This window comes from Dermacentor silvarum, chromosome 6 (genome assembly GCF_013339745.2).
Source record: "Dermacentor silvarum isolate Dsil-2018 chromosome 6, BIME_Dsil_1.4, whole genome shotgun sequence".
Taxonomy (NCBI): Eukaryota; Metazoa; Arthropoda; class Arachnida; order Ixodida; family Ixodidae; genus Dermacentor; species Dermacentor silvarum.
Genome location: NC_051159.1, coordinates 126,504,694 through 126,527,714, shown reverse-complemented (window position 1 = coordinate 126,527,714; position 23,021 = coordinate 126,504,694). Strand labels below are relative to the sequence as shown.

The following is a 23,021-nucleotide window of genomic DNA, read 5'->3' as shown; positions in this document are numbered from 1 at the left end:
ATCTAATAATACACTCAAAGGGGGCAAAATTGATGTATTATACTTCGAAATATGCCACAAATTTGCGTGTTGGTATTTTGCAAAACCCTCGTAGACATTGTAACAACTTCACGTAAGCAGTCAATTCATATATCAAATTTGTCCGCTTTCGATGTTCTAACGGATGCAATTTACAGAACTGCGATATCTGTTCGTAGTGCAGAGTAACAGATTTGCAAACCTTGTGCTTGAATTTTTTTGAAACCTACCAATTTCCAGCAATTTCCACAAAAAAAATTCCCGGTCCTAAATTAAAAATTGCCTTCCTTGAGTCACTAGAATTTAACGTTCTCGCTCAAATACAAAAAAAAAATCCATTCAAATCAGCGCAGCCGTTGTCTCATCAAAGCATTTCTGTGTTTTACATGTATTTGAACAGGGAAGCGGGAGTTTACCCTTAGGTAAATCGTTATCTTAATGACAGACTACATGTGTACTGGGCAGCATCATAGACGTATCTCTAAAGATGGTTGGCAAGAATATATAATACGTTCAATTTTATGCATTCCATTGCAAAATTTATACGCGCTCGCAAAACTTTGTATATATATTGAATTATTAATAGTATAGAAAAGATGGATACTAAGGAGTTTGTGGCATATCCGTTTAAGTGATAAGAAACTTAAATTTTATACTGCATATAGAACGTTCTCAGTGGATCTGAACTGTGCGCTTGCCCGTTCAAGTGAGCAGGTAGGTAAAATAATTAACACAAGTGATGAAAAAATTTGTACCGAGATGCAATTAGCGTTCCTGGCAGTCAGGAAATAACAGCAAGCGAAATTATCTAAAGGCAACCATGATTTGTAGTGTATGAAAATTTGACGCAGACCATTGTTAAGGCATGGTACAGCTGTCACTTGATGTTCTCTTGACGACAATTTACCAGCAATAAAACAGACGCTATTATATTAAGCCCTATAATATGCCCTATGATATACCCTGCATTGTGCTCTATATTATGATTAGTCCAGAAATCAAAATGAGGGATAGTTTGGGGAATAGGCGGGAACTGATCATAACGCGAGTGGCAAACCGACCTCTTCACCGTTAATGTACCACGTGAGCACCGCCGGTGGCTTTGTTGCTCCCGCGTGGCATGTCACGTTGACCAAGTCCCCAACCCTGTAGTGAGGCTTTGTGCCGCGTATTTCGGGGCCTTTCTTGGGTAGCACTGTAACAAGAGCAAAAAAAGCAGACGAGAAAGGATAATTGGTGTCAACAGTGACATCCTTCAAAAAACACTTCTTAATTTCAATGTTTCGTGGTCATTCTTATTCACCGAAAAAAAAAGAAGAAAAAAAGAGAGAACATTTCTCAGAAGCAGTGATTGACGTGGATTGAACCTAAAATAAGTGCAACATATTTGCTTCTGTGCGTTCAGAGCGTGGGTTGCTATGTATTTACACACACTTGCGTGCCTCGATTACAAACTAGATGAGTCAGCTAGAAATAGAAGGACTCCTATAATGACGAACTCGAAACAAAGAGTATTTATTGCTGCCAATTTTAATTGTGTTGGTTAATGATGGAGAACTCAATCAACAATTTTTTATTCCAAGGCTGCGATGTCTTTCATCAATCACAGTCTCCAAACTAGTCGAGTTCCACAACATGGCTGAATGTGTGGTCCGTTTCTGTAATCAAGCAGAACACTTTCGTGCTACCTACAATTGAGCTGGCAGATGAACGGCTGCCAGCTGGGGCTCTCTTCTATCGTCTTCGAGCTTTCCTCTTCCGGGTTCTGCCTCCGAGATTGTTCTCTCGTCGTGCTGTTGGTGTACTTCTTTTACTAATGCTTTTCTCTTTTTCCTATCGGACGAATCGTGGGAAAATGCAGCTGTGGGAACACGCTGCTCTCCTCTATAGCCGCGAAATGCACGGTATCTTTGGGCAAGAGAACCGCAGCGTACACAGCACTATAAAGGACCCCAACGATCGTGTTTGCGATTCCATTCCCTTCAGAATCTTGGTTTCCTGTAACTGCGTACCTCCTCTCTTTCTTTGACCGACTGATGTAGCTGACGAGAGGTGCAGAGAGTGATGATTATTTGCGAACAAGCGGCGAACAGGAGGGGCGGATGCCCGTGTACGTTTATCTAGTATCACACAAACATGCACCCACGTATACACATGCATGTAAATGCACGCACCCATACAAAGACACACAAATCCAAACGCACATGAGCATGAACACACACAAATCTGCGACGTGGCGTCATCAAAGCCGTATGACGACACATTATCTCCGCTTCCACGCGCACAGAATTCTCCCGCGTACTAAGTCATGTACACACGAAGAGTCATTTTTGCTTTTATTTTATTTATCATTCGTTATCAAACTTAGCAGCCTACCTCACATAATAATTAAGTGCGCTTAGTACTGCGTTTGTCGACAAAGCAAGCGCTTGCGCTGCAATATTTGCGTCGTATGACAGCCCTACTTAGTGAAGCAGTACGTAGTAGAAGCTTAAATTTAAAAAAAAAGAAAAGAAGGTGGTAAAGAAATTTGGCCAAGGCGATTCGATTCGCGCTAGTTGTTCTGTCATACTGGGAACCTCAATAGAGTTAAAAAGACAAGAAATGACATATTGTCACGACCTCGCAGGAGACGTGGAAGCAGGCGTACAGCACGTATACAAGTACTTTATATGAGCAGCAAACGCAACGTCGTTGTCGTCTCTGTTTTTCTACCCGCGCGCTACTTCAGCGTCGTTTCCATGGCCGGGCACATACCCGCGGCGACGATATAGCATGTGGCATGAACCAGAGAGTTCATGTCTGTCTCTGTCTATTTAGCGCTATTGATGTTCCCAGTGGTAAAGAAGCTAGCAGTACTGATTTCCTCCTAGTGGCGTGTCCTTGCACTACCAAATAATGGTATACCCACAAGCCAATTCTGCCACCTTTCTAAGACTTCGAAGAACATGGACTCTCTGGTTTTCGAGCATCTTTTGTGCAAGCAGAATGTTACTCTGCAGCAGAGACGACGACGAGACAGGACAAAAAGGAAAAGACATAGCTAAGGGCTGGACACATGTGCGTCAAACTACTCATTATTAACTTGTTCATATGCCTGAGTTTTATTCTCCCAATTTGCGCGGAAGCTGTCAAAACAATATTCCTGGATGGATTCCACTTCGAGTAGTGCTTCAGAAGGACTCATATAGCATGAAGAGAAAAAAGAAAATGACCATAACCTCGCATGTTGCTCATCCGGCCGGCACCAGTAAACACGACGATAACAATTGCAGTACATGTCAAGTTGAAAAAATGCACGCGTAAATTATGAAGTTCTCTGCAGGCAACTGTTAATCCTTCATTATAAAAAAAAGATTGGGTAGAAAAGACCATGACAGAAGCAAGTAAGCAAGGAAGGCGACGGAACAATCGCCGTTCTCATCTTCTTTACGCCAGTTTCATATCTTCAATAACATGAAATGTACGAAGTGCCAAGCAACGCTAATGTGTCAATCGCTAATGGGTCACTTTGCCTAAATATCCTCTGAGAAAGCGGGGCCTTCAATGAGAGCTGAATGTGTTGTTCACTAGACGGTTAGATTATGTAACTTTTCGTCAATTTCAAGTAACAATATGATTCTCGTCAATTTCTAGTCAATTTCAAGAAACAACCGTAACCATCTATTTAGCTGCAACGTTACGCCAATATTCTGTGCCAACTTACCAGTTCCGGACAATGTTTATCTGCTTCAAATGTGACCGCGTTCTGCAGAGCATAATTTCCCTCGCAATTTTCTCCATAAGCGTGGCCCCGTCGTCACTGGTAAAACAATAGAGAACCCTCCTGGAACCATTAGGTGCGTAATATTCTCCAGCAACAAAAGGGTTAGGAAGGAAATACAAAGGTTAAGCGTTGTAAGCTGATTTTGCCGCAAATATACGACAGAGAAACCTCGTCGTCAGCTCCCAGGAGAGCGTGGAACACGCGATAAAGCTTTTCGTCTTATTGCGAGGCAGTCGAACCTAGGTGCACATTCGCTGACGAAGTCCCAATGTTTGGCCCCACCGCGATAAATCATCCGAGCGCGCGCTTCGGATCACGCAGATTTAGAGGTACATTTGGCTCGTATATGTCTGGCAACCACGCGACATGCCGTGCCTTTTCGACGGTGAGGGAGACATTGAGATTTCCGCTTTCTCACGTCCGCATATGTGTACCGCCGAAGCGCCGCGACGAAGCTGACAATCTTGGGCCTGTTCCTTCAGCCGTAGGTGCCACCCGCGTGTGACTGCTCAAAAGCTCTCCTTATTTCCTATTAGTTCTATTTATTGAACTTTAAAAGTCAATCAGGATACATGATGCGTTTTGCCTACGCTGCTCAATTCTTGACCAATCTTCCGTAGTAGGCATGCGCCATGGCTTGAGGTCATCATAAACGTCATCAGAGCACAGACGCGTCCATGGGCATCGAGTAAGCGGTTTCTAAACTACCGCCAGAGGGCTTACCGGTGAGTGTGGTGGCGTGACATTGATCCATCGCTGCTCCGGTTGAAATATCACAGAATCATCGCGAGCCAATTCTTGAAATAAATTCTTAAATCTAGAATGCTTTGCATCGTTCCTTTCTTTCTTCTTTTCAGAATGACTGACGACATTACATACCATCGCTCGGTGGCTTTGCTAGTTTAAGCTGTTCTTCATTATGACCTGTCTCTTCGAAGCTGTATCATTCCGATAAATCTACCCGAGAAGACAAATGCCTCTGCGGTCCCTAATGTGTCTGTGTGAGTGAAGAAGCAGCGGAGGGATTTTCGTCACCATTACACCCCACGTGGCTCCCTCATTCGGACTAAATCTCTCACGTGACCTTAGGAACAATCCACGGAATACCAGACGGTTGGAAACGGCCCACCTGTATTACTGGATTATTGGTTTTGCCGTGGATCGAGAATGAAGAATTTATTAACCATTCCGCGGAGGCCGGGCGATGGGTCTACAGCCGCGCCGAGAGCTTGCCATCGGGTAAAGTGGCACATCAGGACGCCTGGACAACTATCGGCAGCCATCCGCTGTATTCAATCGTAGTGTGAACTTGTTGAGCTATTAAGGGCTCTAGGGCGTTGGCGCGACGAGTACATAAAACCCTGGAATCGAGGTCCTCGCTTTTTCCAACTTGCTTCTCAAGGAACGAGCGAGATGACAAGGCGTTCTTTTTGCCTTACGCTCTACTTCAAACAACGCACTGTGTCCAATGGTGGAGACAAGGGAAAGGGAAGTAAGTGCACGCCGGAATGAAGAAAAAAATCTCCAGCCCTTCCCCTGTCGAGAAAATGGGGGTAAGCGAAGCTTGTCGTGTGTGTACCTGACCTACTACTTTTCCTTCTCTTTCGTAGTACTTGTCCTTCCCTTTCCTTCCATTTCATTTCGTGCAACTTTTTCTTCCGTTGCGTTGTACGATTCTCTGCTCGCCGCTGCTGTCGCTTGCGTTCGATGTCTCAAGTTTGCTCGGCGGCGTGGTTAGCAGCATTCACCCACCATTATTTCCGCTTGCGATTCTTCAAAATTAGATTGCTTCAAAATTAAATCTGTCCGTCACGTAAGAGAATGAATGGCTCATACCCCCTTAAGCAATGGCTCATACCCCCGTAAACGCGGCCTCCCCATTACGACGACAGAAGAGAAGTGAACGCTGGAATGGAGAGCGGCAACGACGCCAGTTGTGTGTGGCAGAAGACGGCGATGACGAACGTGGGAGCAGTGCCATGATCGCGTGCCGAGCACGAGCGCAACCCGAAGGGCGCGAACGAGCCAGGTGCGGAAGAAGACGACGCTTGAGCCAACACCGAGTACACCGCGTAATGAGTGCACAGCTGAAGCCGAAACATGCTGTCTGTGTGGAGGAAACCATGCGGCTGACTATGCAAACTGCTCGGCAAGAGCTAATGAAATATAGGTACTCGAGATAATTGACAGGCGACGATTTTCGCAGCGAGAAGCTATTGCAATCGTCAAGGAAAGAGCCTTTGGATGCGCTGGTGTCACTGCGAGGCAATCTACTTTAAATGAAGATAGCTTGTCTAAACTCATTGAGCCAGCGGTAGAAAAAGCAATGACAAAGGCTATACAACATATTGTTAGAAGTGTTACAGAATGTATTTCCCAAGTGTTTACTGCTCAGATGACGCAGCGGTTGCAAACAGCTGCGACACCAATCACCAAATCGACTGCTTGTGCTGCAGAACCGGTAGCCAGTTCCATCCTAGCGCTGAGTACCAGATCGGACCCAACGTTTGTTGGATCCGATCCTTGTCCTTCGCGTCAGTCAGAGTCACAGGATGATATGGAAACAGGTCATGATATCTGGCTGCAAAAGCGAACTGAGTCTCCAGTAACTGCGTCTTGCCCATATACCAAAAACAAAAGGGGAATCCTGTTTCTCATTCTGGCATCCAAGAGAGTACATTGCGGCGGTAGTCGGTGAAGTAATTGGATCAAGTAGATCATCACCATAGCTTTTTTAAAAGTGCTACAGTGGAACTGTCGTTCCTTGATTTCTCCTTCAACAGACTTAAATTGCTTAACAACACATCTCAATCCTGACGTCATAATCTTACAAGAAACATAGCTTACTCCTGAGAAAAATTTTCATTTTAAAGATTTTCAATATTTTCGATTAGATCGCCTTTCACTAGGAGGTGGTTTAATGATTTTGTTGTTATCTAAATTCTGTCATAAGGCGAAAATAGCTTTCAAGTTAATGTCTCCGGAACGTGAAATTTTGGCAGTGAACCTCAGCATCCCAGGTTACCGTTCATTTTCGATTATTAATTCTTATTTCCCTACGGGTGTACGCAGTACATACCAATTAAATAGTGCGCTTTCTAGCTGCAAACTGTTGGCTTTAACTCGCATCACGTGTCACGGGGTTACAGAGACGATGCATGTGGGACGCGTCTATAGGAATGGACCATAGATAAAAACCTTTCATGCTTAAATATGAGATGACCTACATTTGTCCGTGGGCAATCACGCTCAGTGTTAGATTTGACGTTTTCTAGCACAAGTACTGCCGTGACATCTTGGACTACGATTGATTTCTGTGCAAACAGTGATAATCTCCCGGTATACTCTGAAATTGCATGCCCTTTAACATCAGTTGAACGACAAGGCAGAATATTTGTTAATTGCAAAAAGTGTAAAGAGTGCTTGCGCTACACCATTTAATCATTAACTAATAGTAATGATGAAGAAATTGGCTTGAATATTTGTTCAGCGTTACAGATGTCCCGACAAAAGTCTGAATTCGTAATTCAGACAGCTAAGCGTACCTTATCTAGTCCCTGGTGGAACAATGAGTGCACACGAGTTTATCGAAGAAGGAAAGCTGTTTGGAAAGAACTTGGAAATCAGAGCCCACAAAATTGGACAGATTATCAATTTATTTCGGCAACCTTCAAACGTACTGCTAAACACATAAATGATGAGTACGATAAGAAACATTTTGAGCGTCTATTTAAATAAAAAAAAAAACAAGCGTGCTTTATTTATTAGCTTTGTGCTAGAAACAGACTTCGAATGAGCGTTAATGTAGACTCAATCGTCTATACCTCACAGGAAATGCAGGAGTCCTTAGACCTATTGGGCAAAGGATTGGAGAGCCGGTGCACAACGTGCCTTTAAGCTTCCGTATTTACTCCTGCCTTCTCGGACTACAGAGAGGCATCCTATTCGGAAGTAGCACAGGTCCTGTTACGGTTGTCAACTACAGCGCCTGACCCCGACGGAATAACAAGCGCAATGTTAAATATATTGTTCCAAGAAACCCCGAGTGAGCTTCTGAAGTTGCTAAACTACTCTATTAGTAATGCATGGGTTCCACATGAATGAAAGATCACCAAAATTATTCCGTTACTTAAAAAGCAAGGGGCAGGGTATACTATCGACAACATAAGACCAATTGCGTTGACATCAAACATAGTGAAACTTATTGAAAGAGTGCTTCATGGGTATATAATGGAGTTTATTGACGAAAATCAATTGTTGAGTCCCTGTCAAATTGGATTTAGATCTGGCTAGTCAATATGGCACGCGCATGTAGACCTTGAAAGTTGCATTAACATCAGCGGGCAGAAAAAACAATGTGTGGCTTTAGTTACCTTAAATATATGTAAAGCCTATGACAGCATTGAACATACCATTTTAACAGATCGGTTACAGGGCCATGGCTTTCCAGGTTATATTGTAGCATGGGTGCATGAATTTTTAAAAGAGAGGGAATTCTATTGTTTTCGAAGCGGCTTTTTTTCTAGTAAACACACGCAAACAAGTGGTGTGCCTCAGGGATCGGTACTTTCGCCAGTATTACTTAATATTTTACTGAGCAGAATCCCCGTTACGCCCGCTACGCCCTAAGTGCGTTCTGCAGGACCTAAATAAAGTTTTCCAGTCCAGTCCAGAACCCCCGTTCACCCAGGTGTCAGTACCTATGTTTATGCTGACGACATTGCCTTTTTTGGTATGGCTAGTGACATATACTCCCTTTACAAAATTTTGCAGTCGTATCCAAGGGAACTAGAAGGCTGGCTGGATAGCTTACACTTAAACCTGAATGCTAATAACTATGCTATCCTTGTTCTTCCCGTTAAAGACCCAGTACACATATCGCTTAATTATCATCTAGAAGATATCCCAGAAGTAGAGTCACTCAAGCACCTTGGAGTTATTTATAATGGAACTCTTATCTGGCGGCCGCATATTGAACATATTGCGACAAAAGGAGCTCGTACAATGGGCATTTTGCGCAAGTTGAGCAATCGAAGAACAGATATTCGAAGAAAATCACTTTTGATGGTATACAAAATGTACGTTCGTCCGGTGTTAGAATTTGGCTGTGTTTTATTGACAGATGTTCCGTCATAGAAGCTTCGGTCGCTAGTTTTATTAGAACGTGAGGCACTAGTCTGTGCTTAGGCCTTCCAAAATACGTTGCAAATGCCGTACTATACCTGGAAGCGAGAATACCACCCATTTTATGCCGATTTCACCTCTGACCGTTCAGATTTTCTTAAGACTATATGCGATCTCCAATTACCCCTGTCTTGCGCTAGCGTACTCCAACTTGCAGGCGCAAGTTGGAGATCGCAGGGAGAGGCCTTCGTCCTGCAGTGGACATAAATATTGGCTTATGATGATGATGATGATGATGATGATGATGATGATGATGATGATGATGATGATGATGATGATATGAATCACTATTAAGCCATCCTCAAATAATTTTCATCTTCGATCCAGAATTATTTTTCCCGTTAATTGGCCCTGGTTTCATACACCACATATTATATTTGTGCAAACATTACTTGAGCCACTAAATTTGCAAATTCGCGATGTGCTTCCTACAATACGCATTCAAATTACCCGGCAATCAGGTTTGATGACCTTTTCCCAAACGACGCGAAACTACTACCTTGCGGCATCCTAACGGCATGTTACAAGACCACTTAAGCACCCTAGGAACAAGCATTATCATTGCGACAGATGCATCACAGTGCGAGGAAAAAACTGGCATTAGAATATCTTGCCCTGCACTCAACTGATCTTTTTCTTTGAGATTGCCTGATTTTGTGCCTATCTTTCTGGCTGCGTTTTTGGCAGTTATCCTAGCTTTACGGAAATTAGACCAAACGACTACAACAGCTGCAATGCTTACTGATTTCCTATCTGTCTGCTCTTCCCTTACCGCTACTATAGTGATTCGCCCATGCTAAAACTCTTCACTTGCTAGTTCCTGCCCATGTGCAATGTGTTCATTTCATTTGGGTACCTGGTCACAAAGGTTTCTTTTTTTTTTTTTTTTTTTTTTGAGACTGCCGATTCACTGGCAAAGGCATCACTTTCCGGCCCTGTTCTTCCTGTTCTACCAGTGACAGCACACATCATGGCGGCTAGATTTCGGATGCGATCAATTAGAAAAGCCTTATCAAGCTCAGTTCTGACTGCTTCTCCAGATTATAAGCACCTGGCATTTCCCTGGCGTAGCGAATTCTGTAACACAAAGATGCTTGAGGCCTCTCTCACCAAATTAGGTTGCCGCATTCCCTCTCCTGAATTTTTACTTACACAGGTCCCAGTTTGGTTCCCTCCCCCTCTGCTCGTTTTGTAATGAGGAAGAGACGATACATCACTTTCTTCTACCTTGTCGCCGCTTTACTGCGGCAAGAAAAAAAATTATTTGAAATACCTTTTCGGAGTACTTTTCCTGGACTTAACAGAACCTGCCTATTCTTTCGTTCGGGGCCTCCGCTTTGGGATTCAGCCAAAAGAATGCTTGCTCCGCTGTCCAAACATTATAGAATCCAACCGAATGCTCTGCTAAATTCTATCTTTTTTTTTTTGTACTTTTAAATTAATTGTTACTCTTTCAATCTGACTTTCCTGATTTTATTTTAACAGATAATTCTACGCCATTCAACGCTAATGCCATAGATATTCGGAAATTTATGCTAGATATTGATTTGGAATAATCTACCCATTTCTTGGCCAATCCCCCATCGCGGGTAGAAGCCACAGACGTTAACAACAACAACAACAACAACAACAACAACAACAACAACAACAACAACAACAACAACAACAACAACAACAACAACAACAACAACAACAACAACAACAACAACAACAACAACAACAACAACAACAACAACAACAACAACAACAACAACAACAACAACAACAACAACAACAACAACAACAACAACAACAACAACAACAACAACAACAACAACAACAACAACGCGTACACCGACACAAAAAAGGAAAACAGATGCGAACAAGCAAAGTGAGCTTGAGCACGTGTGAACTCCTTTGTGCTTCTTCACGATATCGAATGGTGTTGCCGCCTGGCGAACGCTGGCAAAACTGTGCCTAGTGTGGATGGGGCCTCGTGTCGTCTGCTAGCCACTGCGCGCTGACATGTGCCATACGTCGTGCATATCCTCAAAAGACTGTCTGCTTTGTGGTTGTAGCACAGTCATAAATGCTGGTAGGCACTTTCTGACATATGTACAGGAGCATTTAGCCTTGCGCTGTAGTTGTTGAACTCTAATTATATCAGCGACTGCGCGCGTCGATCGCGCGATGTGTGACCGTCGTGCTCTCCGCCTCAACCATGCCAATTTTTACCGTTTTGTGTTTTAAGCTCATCACAAGAAAGTATATTTGGCGTCATTATAAACCAATGGAGTGGTTCCAGTGAGACGTGAATGCAGTGCATAAGCGACCTCCTGTCACAATGTGTTGATAATTCTGCAATCTTTGTGATGCCAGCAAACATGAGGGAGGTGATGTAAAGATAAGAACAACTGGAATTATTTAGTATCACTGTCGTGCACGTAATCATGCAAATACTGCTTAAATGCCCCTTTTTTAATGTCACAATTGTTATTGAGATCAAAATAGCTGCATGTGAAGCAATATGGCGATCCTGCAAACACAATGGCACTCAGAGTAAGTATATAGCTTATTTACTTTAACTTAGTAACTGTCTCGCATTTCACAGAGGATTGAAATGTAAAATAATTTTTAAAATGTGTACCCGTATTTGCCCCGGTGAAGTGGCGTGAACATTAACTTGTTGAATAATGGGGTTTTACGTGCCAAAACCACAATCTGATTATGAGGCAAACCGTAGTGGGAGACTCCAGAATAATTTGGACCAGCTGGGGTTCTTTACCGTGCACCTATATTTAAGTACATGGGTTTTTTCGCATTTCGCTCCCATCGAATTACGGCCGCCGTGGCCGGGATTTGATCAACATTAACTTGTCACTTGAATTTCAGTGTACAAGCATACATGGTTATTTATAACCAATGCAATATTAGCAACAACAATTCCAACAAAGTAGGCAGGACGCAAGCCGGGACAGCCACAAAAAGCAACCAATGAAGGGCTTAAACACAGACTCTGCGTCTGAGTGCCAGTCCTACTTTGAATGACAGTTTGCGCTTCTTTCACGTAAAATAGGGCGCTCTGCGCGTTTCGTGCGAAAAAAGGAGGCATTGAAGGCCAATATGTTATCAGTTCCTTGAAGTCAGCTCATTTTCAGTTCCAGACACATACAAATATTATGCAGATGCAATGCACATTTGTGAATCTGTGTGAAGCGAAGCTCTACTGAAGCCTTTAATGAAATGTTATAAAGCTTGTCTTGGGAGCTCCCGTGTCGAAGACCTCCCTTTTGTAGTCTGCGAAGTACAATGCCTTTCTTTCCTCTTCGAACGGCCGGTACAACCAGATGAAATGTTCCACATCACGGATTTCAGCCCCATAAGGCACAGAGCGGGGAATTTGGTAGTCCAGTCTCAAATAACCAGGCTCTTGTGTAGGCGAATACAGTTATAATGCGATACACTAGAACAGCCTCTTCGCAATGACTTCTTTTATTGCCACAGGAAATCATATTACGCATATACCGCATGAAAAAATCTATGGTGTCATTATTCACACATCCGAATGTGTTTAATCTCGTCTGACGTTTAATAGAATTCTAAGAATGTCTTTTTTCATTGGCCATTATTGAAAATTTTGGTTATGAAGGCGCAATTTTTTCATCGCGTCACAGTCGCACTGTAATGTTACCGAGGTGGTCATTGAAGTAAAGATGGCAGGTAGTTCATTCGAATCAACGTGCGTCTTGGCCTTCGGCGTGTTCCTTAGTCCCCTATTTTGAAGTGCACTGGTTCAATAGCGTGCCTTCAGGCTTCCACAGTCTATAAGCAGAAAGATCAGGCTGAATACTCACCGTATACTTTGAGCTCCTTTTCGGAACGCACAGTCTGGAAGGAAGGCGCGTCAGCCGACACCTCGCAGGCGTAGAGGCCCTCCGACTTCAAGTCCGTCTCCTTGAGGAACAGACTCCCCACAGAACTCCGGCTTGTCTGCGCAAGTACAGGAAAGCACATCAAAAACAATAGATGTACAGTTTCTGAATGTGATCAACACCTGAATTTTTAGGTCCATGGGTACAATTACGGATCAGTCAAACTGTTCTGTTCGTTCTCACGTTCCTTTGTATGATGGAAACATAGGAAGGCTTTAGATGCAACAAATTACAGCCGTGAAATAAATTATGTCTGAGAGATTTTTTCTTGAAGCTCTGCTTTAGCGGTGACTCTCGATACTGTGCGCTTCGAAATTTCGGTTTAGTTATCCCGGGCAATTTTCAATGACCTTTCGATGGAATCGTCCACATTTGTAGGATCAATGGTCATTGAGACTTTAAAAGAACCAGCAATGGTACATGTCTCCCTCGGTCTGGACATGACAGACGCATTTGAATAACCGTGGCAAGACAAAAGAATTACACTGAGGGTATGGACAAATCACGAGCGGGTAAATGCAGGCGCTATACAGAACGGCACTTAAAGGACAACAGCTGCAGCGGATGGGTGTTGAGCCACTGGCCTTGACACAATGCAACGCGGCCTCTTCAACAAGCAGACACATTGGTGCTAACTGCGGCTATAGCCATTGACATGCGCAGACGCAAACTCGGGAGTCGTTAAGCCGGCCTCTCACGCTGATGACAGAGGTCTTTCTCTCGTTCATCACGGCCCAATTATGCGAGAAGCAAAACGAGGTCCTTCTTGGAAAGAAGCATTCGCCTCGGGACGCCGGGCGGGAGAAAAGTCAAGTCAGAGGACGCATCAAGGGCGGCAATCATACTCCAATTTACGGCAACCAGATGCTCAGAGACTGGGTCCATTACGCCGCTCGCCCTGGGCTTTAATTCCCTCTGGTCATTAACTCATTCGGGAAGCTCCGATCAGACTGAAATCGACAAAGAGAGGAGCATCCAGCCTGTCACGCCATTATGCGAGAGCCTAGTTAATATTTTCTCACTGCGAAGCAAGGCGGTGTCTACGTATGTTTTATGAAAAAAACAAAAACAAAAAAACAAACAGAAAAAAAGCAAGTGACACGCCTAAAGGGTGAGTTTCTAATTTTAACAACTTTGCACCATGCGAGAGGAACTTGTGAAGGGCTAGGCTGTTGAGTGCACGCTGTCGCACCATCTTTCCATACACAGATGTGCCAGTGGTATGTGAGTGAGTAATACGCGTAAGTGGTATTTCTCCTTTTAAGGTGTCAGCGTGCTGCTGTAGATAATTAAAGTTCTGCCGGGAACCACCTCAAGGCTGCATGGTGGTGACGCATACCCGCAAAACGAACCTTGTGGATTACCTTCGTATCTCCCAAAGATGCGCAGCGTTGCAAACGGTGGCGTACGGATGTCTTCATTTGCAATCATACCTCGAGAGGCAACGAAAATCGAAGAAATATTGACGTTCGTTTTATTGTTACGCGTGCTCACGTGAATAGTAAATACAAAAATGAGTTTAGCTGTGTTCGTAAATTATGCTAAAATACGCAAAAAAAATGCCGCCCTTGCCACGAGAGGACGCTTCCTAAGCCAGAAATGACGCAACAGCGAAATGCAGGTGGTGATACCGCCTTCGAATTGCCGCGCCAACTCGCCGTGAGGTAATATATTTTCACAGCGTCTGTCCAGGCCTACTTAATTCGTTATCGGTGAGGATGGAATACGTTGCATTCTAGAGGAGCCAAATGCTGGCACTGCAGGTATGTATAGCACTGTTCAATGAACCTCTCTGGTACCAACTTGGAGCTCCGGATATGTGCCGCTTGGTCTGTGCCGCTCTTCGATGACACAAAATTATCCTTCTAATTTCTCCGGTTCTCAGCGGAATCAAAACCGCGCCATGCGCGGACTTCGTGGGGGTGGCGCGCTAGGTGGCGCAGAGTGTGATGTGGGAGGAGCGAGCAGCCAGGCTACGTACACGTTTTGGCGTTGGCAATAGGGTGTCGCTGCACACCATCTCATCGCGAAATAGGTGCTGCCGGAATGTTTTGTTTTTATGAAAGAAAGATTGTACCTTATTTTTTAAACTTAGAAATCGTCCCCTTTCCGTGAAATTGCCGAAAACGGAGTTATCGAAGGGTACAAGTCTACAGTGATCTATAGTATTATTCTTTAGTGTTCGTTTTACGTTCCTTAATGACATCGATACGTGTTCGTAGTTCTTTTTACACCTTGCGTGCGTTTCAGCGCTTTCAGCAGCTACAGTGATCATTTTCAGGATCTTCTAGTCTCAGTTTCCCTCATCCGAGCGTACGACTCCGCCTGTTTCGTTCGCCAAAACTTCTTCTCTCAAGCCTCGGCCAACGAAAGTTCAAGGCCATACTTGCGTCCTATAGAGAGCCACACAAGTATCTTCCTTTGCATTTCGCGCTCGTGCAGGGAAAGATAAGAGCACTTCCGTCTTGAGTTTTCTCACTTCCAGTAGAATACTCGGGGTGGTGACACCCCGCCCAACCAAGCTCCCACTACTTTACACCGCTGTCTCTTTGCCAGCACTCAACTAAGAGAAAGCTTTTATTTAAAAAATATATATCGGCATCAAGGAGATTCAAGAATGAATGAAATAAAGAGGGAAAGAAAGAGACGAAAAGTGAATCTACTCTGTACCGCGGTGAAAAGCACAACTCGCGAAAAAAAAAAATAGGTCAATCTGGAACATCGGCGTGCGCTCGCGCACATTACAGTGTTGGCGTAGCCTTTAAGGCGGCAAAGATACGCACGCCGAGAACAAAGGCAGCGCGCACTCTCAGAAATGGCTCAACAATTCACCGGGGCGAGGTGTATAAGTGCAGTGCCTTCAGAGGGCCTTTCGTCGATGCTCGCTATAGACATCGCCGAATAGGGAAGGCACGCTTGCCCCGGAAGAAGCCGAATGATGTTCATGCTTTTTCCTTTTCATATTTTTATTTCGCGTTTCACGCGGCTTGCAAGCACAATGCGAATGCCGGGGGAGGGCTCGCCTCGTGCTCCGTTCTTTTCTTTTCTGCTGGTGACGTCGTCACTGAGAAGATAGCGACTCTCTCTCTCTGCCCGACTCACGACGCCGCGAATGCTCGGAAGAGATTCAGACCCTGCACGGCAGGGGCTCACGCGCAGCTCAGAACAAAGGCATGCGACGAGCCATTCGCTGCGCCCACGGGGTGAGCCGCGACGCAAAGGCCTAAGACCAATGGTTTGGTCCCAACGGAACCTCGTCGTCATCATCCTAAGTGAGGAACGTGCGAAATGAGAAAAAGCTAGCTCGCCAATTGCCAACTTACCAACGGATAGCCATCGTAGATGGCGTATCCGGTGGTCGTGGGCGCACAAAAAACAGCAAGAAGTGCGCTGGTCTTTCTTTCTTTCTTTCTTTCTTTCTTTCTTTCTTTCTTTCTTTCTTTCTTTCTTTCTTTCTTTCTTTCTTTCTTTCTTTCTTTCTTTCTTTCTTTCTTTCTTTCTTTCTTTCTGGAAATGCAAGAAGCTGGTCGTCATATCGTCTGGGCTGGGCGGACTGAAGGACTGCGCAGTCTCTTACAAAAGGGCAGCTCGTTCATTCTCCTCATTGTTTCTTCTAAGCCTAAATGTGTTCGTCTTCATTGTTTGATGTACGCCGTTGTTGGGCGGCGCGAGAGGATGTCTTGCGCCGGCGAAATTGACGAGGGGGGCTGTGACGATGGTGACTTGAAATGGGAATAGAAGACGTCATCAATTTCAAGCTTCATCAGAGATACGCTCCACCTGTGGCGAATCGTGAAACCAGATGAAGCACAGAAATGACAGGTACTTTGTATTTCTCAAGAATGACGCGTACCTGGTATTAAATTGTACCGACATGGCCTAATAAAGGAGAACGTATGAGCATCAACGACGCTCTATCGACACACTCACTTGAAACTGAAACCATTTTCAATATCTGCTGTGAAAATAAGATGTTAACCATATTAAAGAACGTATTCGTCTTATGGATGCTTAATCTGAACAAATACATAACGCATCTCATCCATTATACATTCCATGCATTATGCATTCATCTGCATCGGTCCCTCCGAGACCCAGCTTAACCATCCGATCAACTTTTTGTCATATATGTTTCGGTTCTCATTAGTGGAACTCCAGTGCAGTACGTACAATGCAATACACGCCTGTTTAAATTCATGAATGCTGCTCCCAGTATTTGTCTTTGGCGGCAGCACATCGTGCTGCTCAGAAGGCCCAGAACGCTAAGAGGAACATGTCAATGAATCGCCGTCGTTGATAGACGGGTGCCATTGGCGGATAACAGTCACCAGTATTTGAACGAGAAAAACACCGATTGCTTGCTGTGTGCATTATTTTGATAACAGTGCTGTCGGGCAAAGAAGAACGAACATTTCAACTGTTGCAAAAGTAAACAGATATTTTTATTGTATAGGCGGGGATCTCCACTCGACGCGTTAGTGTTGCGAGCTGCGCATTTAACTTTCTAAATAATGTCATGATGACTTTTTCGCGTCAGTGATGTTTTATGCGATTTGCTTTGAATAAGCATGATTGAATCAACATTAATAGAGGCTATTCATCCTTGCCATAGGTGATGCGCTGGTTGTATACGTTTAGCATAACGTGTATATATTGGCAATTGTGCCGTGTTCTCTGTATAGAGTGACGGTTTCTTCTCTCCTGAGTGCGAAAGCTTTCGGTTGTTTTTACTTATTTACGCCTATATTTTTTCTTCGTTTTGTGCCCCTTTTTCTTTTTCTACCTGCGATTCTGAAGTAGCGTGCTTCTTCAGCAGCAATGCTTTTTATTATGTCAAAATTATATGCAACAAAATGAACTGCCCGTTGATGCATGAACTTGAGTGTCATTATATATGTTGAATTTTCGCTGGCAAATTCATGCAAGCAACGATAACGTGTTTTAGACCCCTGCTTTATACTTCGTCGGCAGCATTTCCTACGATGGCTGAATTGCTCTTACACATTCTTTCTTTTTTTTTTTTACTGCCGTCAAACAAAGCGAAGAAGAAGAAAAGAAAAGGACCTTCAGCAGGCGGCGGTCCGTATAAAGGTACGGTAGCAAGCATCTGCGGAAAAACCTTGTTATGTCTCATTAAATTATGGGGTTTTACGTGCCATAACCACAATCTGATGATGAGGCACGCCGTAGTGGGGGACTCCGGAATAATTGGGACCACCTGGGGTTCTTTAACGTCCACCTAAATCTAAGTCTACAGATGTCTTCACATTTCGCCCCCATCGACATGTGGCCACCGTGGCCACATTACGCGACCTCGTGCTTGCCAACCCAACACCATAGCCCTTGTTATGCCCCTTGCGACAATCCTTAGCAAAGAAAGATACCGGAACACTGCTCCAAGGAAGCCTTCCTTCGTGACCTGCAAGGCGAGCAGGGTGTGACCGTTTAGATGTCATTGGACGGATCAAAAGGAAATATAAGATGATGACACACAAGCACCTCTGCCGATTCAGCTGTGCGTGCGCGAAAGGAATGAAATAAGAAAAGAAATAACGATTATTTTGGAGACTCAGAAAACAAGCAGAAAATGGCGAAAGTGGAACAGCTCGAATGCCTGAAAGTAAACTTTTAAAAATTGAGATAGCCACGCACCTCCATATAAGTGTCTTCTCACAACACAGAAAAAGTGGCTTTCTTTTGCGTTTTTTTTTTTCGTCACATAATAGAAGATTCGGAGGCCAGCGAACAAAAACTGTCTCTACATGTCAGAGCTCCACTGACAACAGGGTTGCGTTTCACGCAAGACTGTAGAACATGGCGGCAGAGCGGCGTCGCAGTAGCGTCAGCAAAGTGGGCGGCCAGACAGGAAAAGAAATCAATGCTTTGGAGAATAAAAACAAAATTGGAACGGTGCCGCGAACCAAGGAGAAGAAAACGAAGGTACGGTGACGTGCCGACAGCAAAGATAGTGTGTTTTTCCCGTGTGCCTCTTTCATTGAGCTTATCTGTGTGTGCGCGTGCGTTTACGTTGCTTCGTCGAAGAACCAAGTGAAAAAGCAGAAACTATCTATTTATATCTCTTTATTGAGGTAAATGCCGAATGGCTAGAGAAATATTGCGTCTAAATAATAAAAACGATAAATAACGAAATGATGTCCACATAAGAAAATAAATAAGATCGTCACTTTAGTGACGGCGACGAGAAAAAGAAGAAAAAAAAAGAAAGACAACATGTAGGATGGACTCAATGCTGCCATGTGCTACTCATACTAGAGCATGACCGCGTCCTGCACGTAATTTTGTAATAAAAAAAAACACCCAACAAGCTGTCTCACACTTCTTATCACACATATCACTCGCTGAAGGGCTTGGCGTGTATTTCCTTTAGAGCAGTGATACGAATGAGGCAAGAAACTTAAGATTCAAAGAGGAAGAGAGAGAGAAAAAAAGAAAGATGGAGCTAGTCGCATTTCCTGAGCAGAATCTATCAACAAAGTCGTTTGCGCTGCAGAATGTAGGCTTGAAGCAAGCCGGATATGTCGCCAAATGTCACGTAAACGGAAACTCGTAGATTAGAGGAGGAGAAATTCGTCATAAGGAAAGAAAACGGCGGAAACTCTATCCCATCCTGGTGGACACCTCAACCGTTGTGTTTAAGTAAGGGAATGGGTAAAGAATAATAATGTCCATTCCCTGCTTTCGGCTGCATTCGCCTCTCCTGAAACCCTGCGGACATTTATAGAATACAGCTTGCTTGGCAGTGAGGATAGTCATTCCATGTTCTACCGGTGTTCGACGTTGTTCATCTTGTACGAAAATGTTATATTTATAAATTCTGCCGTGTTACGCGCCAAAACCATGATATTAATTATGGGGTACGTTGTAGCGGGGACCCCGGTACAATTTTGAACCCCTGGGGTTCTTTACGCGCCCCCAAGGCACGGTACACGGGCGTTTTTGCATTTCGCACCTAACGATATGTGGCCGCCATGGCCGGCATTTGATCTCGCTCCCTCTGGCTTAGCAAGATAACGACAAAGCCCCTATGTCGCCATGGCGAGTGATCCTGCACGAAAGCAGGTGAACATAAGAAAGAACATGTGCCTCGAGACATTTCGTTTGTCACATACACTGGGCGCTATGAACTTCCTCTTTCTATTCCTCCCCTTTCCCTTAAACCCAGTGTAAGGTAGCAAACTGAACGCTCGGCTGCTTGACATCCCTGTCTTTCCTCCGCTTGCGTTCTATGTCTCTATATTCATCCTTTCGCACCGTCACGCCATGCTGTAGTCTTGATACTCAGCGGGCTCTTGATATGCAAATTTTTCAGTCTTACCCCTTCATGCGTGTTTTTTCTCAGAACGTTTTGTTCTGAAAATTCAGCCGGCGGCTCCTGCTAAACAGAGCTGCCAGTATAACGAAATTCATGTTGCCGCATACGAAATCAGAGAAAAAAATGGCACTGAAGTGTAGAGACGGAAGAGGAGGGGGGAAATGGCGAAGTGCAAGAAGTGAGGGAGATCCACGTCTGGTGCACCAAAGGGGCGCCGACAGTGTTTCGAAAGCCATGCCAGAAAGGGCTGTGCGAGGGCTCCTTTTATATTTGCAACGCGTTGAAACAGTGTGTCATACTTCTGGAAAGGCTGCAAAAAAAAAAAAAAAGGCTTTCGCACAATAGTTATCGTTAGGTTACAGAGAGTGAACAAAAAGGCCAGGAGGGCAAAATGCATTGAGAACAACTACAAGTATGAGCAAAAGAAAAAAAAGAAAGGAAAAGAATAAAGGAAGTGACGGCGCAAGATGGACGGAGAACTGTTATAAAAGGCGTTATCATATTTTTTAATGCTCATTTCATATAAGCGACGCACTGAACTAGTAACTGATGACAAAGAGGCATGACAATGACGACAGATATAAAGTTTTTCACAATGTTGAAAGAACGGCGTTGCAACATGAACGCGTGGAGCAGGGGAATGAAAAGGCGAGAGAGATGCCGAAATACTCAAAGCTGGCATTAAAGGCGATGTTATTATTATGATGTTGAAAGTATTGGAATGGTCGCATCAAAGGACATCACTGAAAGTTCAAGAAACATAAGGGGGTGTACTTTAGGTGGTTCACGTTGGTGGTCGTAAAATGCCTCTTGTAGTACCTGTTTTCTTCCTTTTTTTTGTGTGAACTGTAGACAAATGGGAAGCTGGGCTATAACCGGCTAAGCCAAGACACATTTAAGAAACTGGCGTTACTCCTTTCCTAACACAGCAGGCACACATACAACATATACATAATCGTCTATACGTCTATAAACACAAAATATACGCGTTAACGCAATCCCTTTTGTTACCGTGTTTCCGCGTCTCTTTTGTGCGTGTTCGCGAATGCTGTGTTTGCCGTTAACGAGTACGTGCACTTCTACGTGAACATTCGAATTTTGTGGACTGCTGAGCAACACTTGTTCTTGTGTATTTACGTTGATTGTGTAGGGTGAACTTTAGAACTCTTGTCACTGTATTCTTTTCTGTATTCGTTGTTTGAAACTTTTGCATCGTTTGGGCTACATCAATCATTTAGGACGATAGGAGTAGTCGGCGCTTTCTACGCACACCAACATGTCCTTAAGTGCAGGTAATAATAATAATAATAATAATAATAATAATAATAATAATAATAATAATAATAATAATAATAATAATAATAATAATAATAATAATAATTGTAAGCAGAACCGACTTAACCATTTCTCTATTTACTCTGTAGAGACAGCGTGGTCAGTTCTACCATCTCCAGTTTATTAAGGGCTTCCGAGGGAGTGCATGGAGGAGGAATGGAGAAGACGGTGCATGTTGTTGTTGTTGTTGTGGTTGTTGCTGTTCCGTAATGACCTGGCGCAACCCACTCGGGAGGATCGGCCATGTATCAAACGGTGCAATGGATAAATAAAAATGCTCTACTAATTTTGAGGAATATGATTTCAACAAAAACTGCTAACTTGAACTTGTGTGAACTAAACTTTATGTGATATAGACGTAATATATGTAGACGGTGCCCTAGTCGCGGCCGCTCCGTCCCAGAACTGATTTGTTCTCCTCCTGCGTGCCTCTCGTGCTCCCTGTGCTGGTGGCAGGGGGGGGGGGGGGTTGCCGCAACACAAAATTAGACACATCTTTTTGCAGAAATGTAAGATCTAATTGCGTTGAGGAAGGTTACAGTTGAGTCGCGGTTTTGTTCGGTAACATGCAATTTACGGAGATGTTATTATTGTAACCGGATGCAGTTGATGTCCGTTTGTAATGTCGGGAAATATTTCTTCAGCTAACCGTTGCAACTAGGCAAAAAATAATTAATTTTGAAAAGCTGATGGGAACCTACAACGTGATGTTTAGGCCACGTTGAAAGTTTGTGGTTTTATTGGGGACGTTGTAGCAAATGAACACACACACACACACACACACACACACACACACACACACACACACACACACACACACACACACACACACACACACACACACACACACACACACACACACACACACACACACACACACACACACACACACACACACACACACACACACACACACACACACACACACACACACACACACACACACACACACACACACACACACACACACACACCACACACACACACACACACACACACACACACACACACACACACACACACACACACAGCACGCACGCACGCACGCACGCACGCACGCACGCACGCACGCACGCACGCACGCACGCACGCACGCACGCACGCACGCACGCACGCACGCACGCACGCACGCACGCACGCACGCACGCACGCACGCACGCACGCACGCACGCACGCACGCACGCACGCACGCACGCACGCACGCACGCACGCACGCACGCACGCACGCACGCACCGCACGCACGCACGCACGCACGCACAAACACACGCACGCACACGTACACGCACACACAGACACACACACACACACACACACACACACATATATATATATATATATATATATATATATTGATAGGGCGTCAAAGCTGTATGCGGTAATCAACAATATGGCGTTTCAGGATTATTCTGCGTATGAATATGACACTTGGTATTGATAAACAGTGTTTTAGAAGAAACATGCGTAAAATATTTT

At 44.2% G+C, this 23,021-nt stretch overlaps 1 protein-coding gene across 1 annotated transcript in view; it reads right to left on the bottom strand.

The window, feature by feature from the left end:
* LOC119455946 (uncharacterized) overlaps nt 1–23,021 on the bottom strand; it is a 162,023-nt gene that overhangs the window by 7,589 nt on the left and 131,413 nt on the right. Inside the window, exons 3-4 of the mRNA XM_037717495.2 lie at nt 12,802–12,937; nt 1,080–1,213 (exon numbers count right to left, since the gene is read on the bottom strand). Coding sequence (XP_037573423.1) covers nt 1,080–1,213; nt 12,802–12,937 — 270 coding nt within the window. The remainder of the gene's footprint in view (nt 1–1,079; nt 1,214–12,801; nt 12,938–23,021) is intronic.